Source organism: Cyphomyrmex costatus, unplaced genomic scaffold (genome assembly GCF_001594065.2).
Source record: "Cyphomyrmex costatus isolate MS0001 unplaced genomic scaffold, Ccosl1.0 scaffold164, whole genome shotgun sequence".
In the NCBI taxonomy this organism is placed as follows: domain Eukaryota; kingdom Metazoa; phylum Arthropoda; class Insecta; order Hymenoptera; family Formicidae; genus Cyphomyrmex; species Cyphomyrmex costatus.
Genome location: NW_017275653.1, coordinates 942,219 through 950,859, shown reverse-complemented (window position 1 = coordinate 950,859; position 8,641 = coordinate 942,219). Strand labels below are relative to the sequence as shown.

The 8,641-nt window shown below is 42.7% G+C and overlaps 1 protein-coding gene across 2 annotated transcripts in view; it reads right to left on the bottom strand.

Annotated features, from left to right (window-relative positions):
• Positions 1 to 825: 825 nt before the first annotated feature.
• Skeletor (DM13 and DOMON_DOH domain-containing protein skeletor) overlaps positions 826 to 8,641 on the bottom strand; it is an 18,451-nt gene continuing 10,635 nt past the window's right edge. The window contains exons 7-14 of one of the 2 annotated variants that reach the window (XM_018537019.1): positions 7,986 to 8,432; positions 6,739 to 6,838; positions 6,405 to 6,589; positions 5,564 to 5,863; positions 5,020 to 5,182; positions 4,297 to 4,490; positions 3,662 to 3,886; positions 826 to 3,137 (exon numbers count right to left, since the gene is read on the bottom strand). In XM_018537019.1, the coding sequence (XP_018392521.1) occupies positions 1,209 to 3,137; positions 3,662 to 3,886; positions 4,297 to 4,490; positions 5,020 to 5,182; positions 5,564 to 5,863; positions 6,405 to 6,589; positions 6,739 to 6,838; positions 7,986 to 8,432 (3,543 nt within the window). In that variant the 3' untranslated portion in view covers positions 826 to 1,208. The remainder of the gene's footprint in view (positions 3,138 to 3,661; positions 3,887 to 4,296; positions 4,491 to 5,019; positions 5,183 to 5,563; positions 5,864 to 6,404; positions 6,590 to 6,738; positions 6,839 to 7,985; positions 8,433 to 8,641) is intronic. The other variant, XM_018537020.1, reaches the window with a different exon arrangement.

Genomic DNA, 8,641 nt, shown 5'->3' with positions numbered 1-8,641 from the left:
CTCAACGAGTACCTGTTGCTGCAAACGCCTCCTGCGCAAGTTTTAAGCCGGTATTTTGGAAACTCGATCGGATTTTCACGCGTCTGTTTTATTACCAATTTTATTATCAATTATCGTAATGCATCGTAACATCATGATATCAGAAAATGTAGATTTATTACAATAGGAAAGATAAACTTGTTATTACCTAGATTTTTTACGCATTTCAATTGCATTGGATATTCACACAGTACTTAGTATCTTCTAATCTTATTGATTGCAGACGCTTTCCTCGTGATCCAAGATTTTAATCTTAGTAATTTTAAGGTTTCATAATTCCATGATTTCATAATTTTCAAATTCAAAAAACAATTTAAAGTTATTTATATATGTATTATTTTGATGATATTGAAAATTATGAAATCATGAAATTATGAAACTTTAAAATTGATAAGATTAAAACTTTAAATCCTAGAAGAGCGTTTGCAATCAATGAGAACACGAGATACTATTACATGAACGTCCAAAGCAATTCAAATGTAAAAAATCCAAACTATAACCTGGAAAATGCAAGTTTATCTTTTTAATTACAATGAATTTACATTTTCTGCATGTATATACCTATATGTATTGTATATCTGTATCGTATATTTTATTAATATATATTTTCGTTATATTTTGTATGTTATCTTTTTTTTTAAATAATTATATACAATATCTCTGTATATAATTATAATTCTGATATGTAAATTACATAACCGGGCCCTCTAATATCGGAACAGGAAAGTGAACGAGTGCATAGAGATTAACGTATAAAATACTATTTCTTCTTTTAAACAATGGCTAAGAGTATTAAATTATAAAAATGCTTGCAAATGAAAGTTCCAAATCAATGGAAGGAATGTAAATGAGTATTCGGCGGCTATAATGATCACCGCGCAAAGAACACGATCGAGGGCGGATCGAAGTACCAGAGATGCGAGACGCGAGCTTGACAGGTGGATTGTACTACTGTATAGGAAACCAGCGGTTTTCTCAGTGGTTAGTAATGCCTTCCCCGGTGTTAACGCAGTTGGAGAGTATATCGTCTACTATTCCCGAACGATCCTGTGTCGTCGCGAGCCACATGGGCGCGCTCAAGACGATTAACGTCTTTCGATCCCTTCCGACGTCCCGTCGAGGATACGGCGTGCCTTCGTCGGAGGACACGAGGTCGGTCGCCGGATCTCTCAGATCGCGAGACGTGCAATCGCGATTAGAACGACCCATCCGAGATCGCCGAGGTGTGTTCCGCCGTTGACCGTTTCAATTCGGTCGCGTTCTCGATGTTCATGCTGAAAGTCCACGCTGGACATCGTGCGACCGACGTCCAGGGGCGATCTCTTCGACCTCTCCACCAGCTTCAGCCTCGTGCTCGTCTTCGGCAGTTGTTGACGCGGCGATAGATCGACGGCCGCTAGACGGTTCTTCTTCCCATAGCTCGAGAGAGGGTTCGAGCCGTTTGCACGCATCTCTCCGGGGATCAGCGGCGGAAGCTCACCCTGGAACTTACCGAACTGCGGTGTTCTACTAAGAATATCCGAGGTCAACCGGCCCTTGGTGTAATGCTCAGCGTCGGAAATGGATCTGGCCAGGCCGGTGGGGTCCCTCAACTTCTTACCGTCGTAGGTGATTAAGACACCAGAGGAGGAAGGTGACGGCAACTCCTCCGACCTAGTCCTCCCGATTGGCGGCAGATAGTAGGTGTCTAGTCTGAGATCGGCCGCCATTTCCATATCGTCGATATCGTCGAAACGGGGTGGAGAACGCGTGGAAGATATCTTTTTCCTCCGCTTCCTGCCGCCGTCGATCGTGGACGATGTCACGGGTAGCGACGGTACGAAGACGGGCGAGAACTCGTCGATCGTACGATAATCCCCGTTCTTTCTGAGCGGCCCGTCCTGCCACATTCCCGAGAGCCTCTTCTGTGCTACATCTGGCGCTTTGTCGAAGACATTTCTGATGATCGGTTTGAAGCCGCTCTCGATGACGATGGAATCGGGATCGAAGCCGGTGTTGCGCGCGGGTTTCAAAAGCTTCCAGGGGGGGCCCAAGTGATTCTCGGTGAAGTCCGAATCCGATCCTACCTTCGCCTCGAATTTCGTACGTTGCTTCGTGTCAATCTTCGCCGTGAGTTTCTCGGATAGCGACGCCATGTCAGCCATCGTCCTCGGCGTCGTCTTCAGCGTTGCTATTGCAATGGGTGGTCGGTAAATGGATTTCTTGCGCTCGATGAGGATCGGCCGCGGCGAGGATGATGAACCGAAGGAGAACGGGAATGGCAACGATAACGCGCCTGTGGTTATCATATTGGCGGCCTGCTGTAACGTCTGCAACATCGGATGGCGCGTTAATGTCATCGGTCGGCGGATGATCATCAGTTGGGTCCTCGGTGGTTCGAGCTGATGATAATAACGAGAAGGAGGCGAAGGAAGCTGATGACGGACGTAGTGATGGTAATTGCTCGCGTAATGATGCGGCGCTCGGGAGAACGGTAGTTGGGTGTTGCTGATGGCCGCTGTTACGTAGGGCAACCTTGTCCCATGACTCAGTGATGGTCGTTGGTGATCTGCAACGAGGTTAGACAATTCCTGGTTAGTGGCGGTATGCTGAATCTCCCGCGCGAGCTCGGTGAGATGAGTTCCAGCGTGAAGAGATGATGGCGATTCATGAACGATCGTGGCCGATCGGTGTTGCTGCGACTTCTGTTGCTTCTGCTGCGGCAGGATCTCCTCGTCAACGCGATGCGCGTCCCTCGGATGTACCTCGTATGAGGTTTCGGACGACGATGATGATTGCAAGCGATCGTAATTGTTATTGGCGTTCGTTAGTAGCTGAGGATGTGAAACGCTTAACTTGCTGTTAGTCGTTGAATGATGATGAGGGTAACGGTGGCCGTATTCGCGATGAGAATGATGGGCATGCTGTTGATGAAGGAACTCCGCCGTTGGCGTTACCTTGCTCGGCACGGAAATACTAGCGCCGTATTCCAGGTCCTGATGATTCTGGCCCGGTTCCGCGTACACCTCGTGCTTCTCGCTAGCCGCCGGTGACGCCTCGCTGACGTCGCAGCGGTCGAGAACATTGATCTTCCAGCCTAGGTAACGATGCGTGAAACACTGGAAACAAAAAACATGCAGTATCTCGACCGTGCAAAATCAGATAAATATATCGGGCTCACGCAATTAGTGGTAGAGTAACTGCCTAGTATGCAAAACCAGAGCTGAAAAGTTTACTGTCTAAGTTCTTTGGAGTGAAATTTTATTTTGAAGAGTGAAAAACTGAAGCGGTCTTGAAAAAAGATGACTCAACTTTCAATTTTTAAAAGAAATTGCATTTTCTTCATAGTGAGATTCACTCTAAAAAAATTTTAGAGATTAGGTTCAAATCCTTACACACTGAGAAAAAAAATTGTTTCAACAAAATATTAGTTGTTCAACCAAATGTAACGATCACGGGCTGTCAAGTAAATATTTGTTAATTTAAATAACATGTTTTAAATTTTTTACAAAATTTTCTTAAGCTAAACATATAAATATTTGAACTAATAAAATAATCACTACACACTCAGATTAACAATTTTTGTTCTCACTGCGATGTTAGGGGCGCTGTGATACTTTTCTCGTGTTGTGACACGGATTACCTGATAATACACCGTGTCAGGGGTATTTTCATCGGGGGTCCACTCCACAATACCCGGCTCGCCGTGGTCGCATTCGAGAGTCAGGGTGCGCTGATAAGCACCGAAGGACGCGAAATCATCCGCGGGTGGTTGGTTCTGATCTGGCACCCAGTTACAGAGGCGACCTACGCCAGTGGGGGTGACCTTGCCGCGTTGCCGACGTACACCAGCGAATATCTTTACTTTCTGTCAAGATCAGAGAGTGAACAACCATGTACCATTCGCGTTACCGCAGATTCTATGGTATTTTATATATTCGTTTTTTTATCGAGAACGCTGCTTATATGTCCATTTCTACAAATGCAGATTAACTTTAATGTTGTGGTTCAACTTACTTTTCATCTTTTTCTAATATTTAAATCTAGAAAAAGATGAAGGAATAAATTGGACCGAGATTTAAGTTAATCTATACTTTGGTGAAAACGGAGATTAGATAACGATAGGGAGATTTTCGATTGAAATTACACGGCAATATGTGACTTCCTTCAGCCACTTGCTTTCATGGAAATAATAACAAATAATAATGAATCTATTGTACATTTTGGCAGAGCTAATATTCTTTTCATCAAAAATATTTTGCATGCAAGACAATTTACCGCTTTCTCCTCAGCTGTTTTGTGATAGTACCCGCCTATCAGGTCATCTGTGATGTAGAACGGATGATAACGCGCCGGGATATCGGGATCTAAACCGCCTTCCACGACAAAAGTGTATCTCCTGCCCCGCACTACATTAATCACGGGTATCAGCAATCCATTGATATACCAAGAGATCCCCCAACCAACGTGACCTGGAGAAAGTGAATCGGAGACCGGTTTGGAGTATAGATGTGATGCGGCTTTCTTGCGATTTGTGCAAGGACTTTCTCGCGAGCATTTCGAAGATTGAGTGCCATGCGAATTTTGATTAGCTTCGCGAAAGTCTAAAAGTGTGCCCCAAATCTTCAAAGTACGTGATAAATGTCACAAAAAGAAATAAAATCCGTATGTATGTACATACTTTTACTTTCTGCATAAAAAGTAAAGTACGTTAATAAAACTTAAAGTGTTTATAAAAGCAGTGTTGATTGAAATTTTTATTTTATTGTATTGCGTTTTGTAAATTATTAACGAAACTTTGTGCCGGGAGAAATTTGCTAAAAGTTTGTTGACTTTACCGACTGTAGTATTTGTTACAAGAACAAATGTTCTTGTGATGATGGTTCTGTGCAGTGATATATATACATGCAAATTTGCATATCGCATCACGCAAAATAATGTTTCTGGACTCGAATTAGGCGACGGTATCCCAATGTTATATCAAGCACCACGATTTCTTACCAGTAATAGCCGGGTAGCCGTGTTTTCCTCCGGTGGGCCCCATTTGTGCATAGAAGACACCGTCGTCCGGCTCATTACACTGAATCGGTGGTATCTCCCAAGCGTCGGTCGTAGGAGCTGGTGCAGGAGTCGCCGATACACGTTGCTGCCTTCTTATGACGAGCTATTTCAATGCATTTTTCAAACAATGGTAAGACATACCAAAATATAAATAATATTGTTTTGTCATGCGCCAATATACGGATGATATTAAATAACTTCCCTCTTAACTCAAATAGATTTTGATTCTAAACTGCGACTTTAACATGACAATTGAGTTTGACAAATGCTCTTTTTGCTTTAATTACTATATCTAATTATTTGTGGCATTCAAAAATTTTAATTTATTGTTTGTAAAGCAACTTACGAAATTTCGACTGCGTCAATCATCCACCAAAGTGTCATTGAAAATCAGGCGCCAAGTAATAATTATCTTAATTTTATATGCTTATTATGCATATATTATGTGTTATAATGTGTTAATTATATACGCTTTGATGCTTACTTGACTGCTGCTTGCCGTCTCGTTAGCATCACCATGAGAAGGCTCCTGATCCGGCATGGGGCAGTTCCATGCGGGCGGTCTGCCGAACTCGATGAACCGATCGGTCTTCAGATAGTGGCTGTGGAAACTGACTTCCTGCCGATCGTTCAGCGGTCCGATAGCCCAGATTATTGCCTGCGATCCGTTCGTTAGTATCTTCTGGTCCAACTCATCGCTGGCCTTCAACGGTCTCTGGTACGTGACGATGCTGTAGCCATTCACCATCGCCGCGTTCAACAACCGCACCGAGTCCGTGTTCTCCTACGGAAGAATAAGTCTTCGCTATGGGAGACAATTCGTGGAACGATAATGTATCTTAATGATAGTATACTTCAAGGAGAATCAAATTGTTTCCGGATAATTGTGGTATGTTTCTTGTAAATGAAAGTTTTATCCCCGTATCAAATTAGAGATTGAGATTGAGATTGAAATTGACAATCCGAGGAAAGAAAACCAGTATCAAGTTTTTGCTTTGCTTAATCAAATTCAACCTCAATCTCTCTGACACAAACGTTAAGCGCGTTTAACTTTTTATTTATAATCTAAGAAACACACCAAGTCAAGAAAAAGTCAAAATAATCATTTTTTATTGCAAAATTTTGAACAGCGAAAAAAGCAAAACGTCGATAGTGTATAGATTAATAATAGCTCTCAATTGCTCATTTTTCAAAATATATATCATTTCTAAGATTAAGAGCTCTGTTATAATATATTTATTGTCGTCACAAATGTAAATTAAAACGATGTAAAACTATTTAGGTATTTTGTTCGTTGACTTTTTGTGTGTTCCTCTTGGAAATACCTGTATGCGCCTGTCTGGGCAGCTACCACGACGTCCCGAGCACTGAGACTTCGCGTCCAAAAAGTAATCGATGGCGTATCCCTGCAGGGTCTGCTTGTCGACCCAGGCCACGGTGACGTCCCCACCGACCATCGCGCTCTTCTCCGTGTCCGCGGACAATCCGAAGGACATGTATTGTCCGGCATCTGTCATAACAATTCGATTTTTATAGTCACGCATTAAAGATCATGTTAGAGATCGTTAACGTTAGACGTCTTCTCTCGGTTCTCCTTTTCGACATCTCTTCGACCGCTGTCGAAGCCACGACTCTGTCAACGTGGCTGTCTATATTTACCTAGCTTTGCGACCAGTTGGATGACAATGCTATCTCCGGCCACGGCCCATCGCACCTCGAAAGCTAAGCTGTCCTCGAGAACCTCGCAGTTAAGTTTCGACTGAAATCACATCGTCCAACCTTTATCCGCTAATGCGCATTCGAGCGGAACTAAATTTATTGATAATTCACCCAATATCGTAGACTACTTTCTGTAAAGTCGTTCTCGTGAAGTTAATCTTTAATGAATACCGCACCTTTCTTTTACTTTATTTATTCATTAATTTACGCTCCGTTTAACTTTCACGCGAGAACGACTCTTTAGAGCAACAAGTAATTAAAAACGTGGAATGATGTTAATTAATAGATAATTGTTATATTTGTCGAGATCATGCTTGGGGATATAGGCAAAGCTCCAAATTGTAAAAAATATTTTTATTTGATGTATAATACATAATGTGTATATAGAAAATGAGTACAAAAATATCAAAAATATATAGTACACACATGCGCGCGTGAACCGTATATGTGTGTATATGTATACATATATATTATACGTGTTATGTTATATATCACCCGCGTAGGTATATACATACGTAAAAAAATTCGAGACTCTCCAAAAAGAGCACGTTTTTATATAAGAAATTTTCATGTAAAATATTAATTAAAGCAAAAATGAACATCTAAGAAATTCCTCATTCTTCTATATTGTAGGTATTCAAAATTTGTGGTGTACAAATTTCAGAAAGACATGTACGAGAAACTGCTGTAGTAATTTTTATTACAATTTGAAGGGAAAAATGAAAGTATAAAAACGACTATAGCTAAGACGAGTTTTTTAATTCATCATTATGACGCAAATGCAGTTTTTACGTAGCAAAGTTGCATTTGCGCATAATGCGATTGATATCAATCGATGAATTTATAAAAGTCTCGCTTATTATACAAAGCAAAATGGTTTAGTGATTGTATAATCATTAAAATATCGCTTTTTCAAACAACGTAATGAAGTTTCGAGCCGGAAAATTCGTACTTTTCTAAGATCGGAATTTTATCTGAACAAAACGGCACGCGAGAGAGGAACGAGGAACATCTTTTTGCATATAGAACAAGAGACCGGGGCGTAAGAGATCGAGCATGTCTGATCGATAGGTTCTCTCTAAGTTCTTTGGAGTGGAATCTCACTCTAAAGAGTGAATTTTCACTCTTCAGAATGAGACTCACACTCGAAAAGCTTTAGAGAATACGTGACGCGATCAGTAACGCACGAACGAGTCGATTCTCCTGTCGCCTTGGAAGTGCAAGAGCCTCGCGTACGAATTTTGTTGCGGCTCGGCCAGGCGGGTGCGCGAGCGCGGCGATGGGTGAGGATGATACGGGGACGATGTCGGCGACGCGGACGCTACGTCAGCCGTGCGATAAAATTGCTCCTGATAGTCCGCGGCATCAGCGGCGGATGCGTAGGCGGGGGATTGCGCCTGACGAAGTTCCTCCGCTTGCGTGGGTATCAGAGGGTCCACGGCTTGAACTATTTGGAACTGATCGTCCCGACGGAGGAGCGGCCGATAGGTCGTCGGTCGTTGATGCTGTTGCGAGAGCGAGCTCGCGAACGAAGGGAAGATAGCGAGGGGGGAAGGCGATGAGGAAGCGAAAGAGGAGATCTCGTATGCACTTGTTAGCGCCCCCGACTGTCCCTGCCCTCCGCGATGCACGTTCTGCAACACAAGGACAGAGACAGGGTTTTTTATCCATAAGCAGAGATTTGCAAGAGGCCGGAGATTCGTGCAGCTTGCGCTTAGCGAATGGAGTAAAAGGCTTCGATAGAAAAATCGCGGGAGGAAGCCACCTTGAACTATTTGTCAAATTGCCTCGCAAGTCAGAGGTTATCGTTTCCTTCTCGAGCAAAATTGTTCGCGTTTGTGTG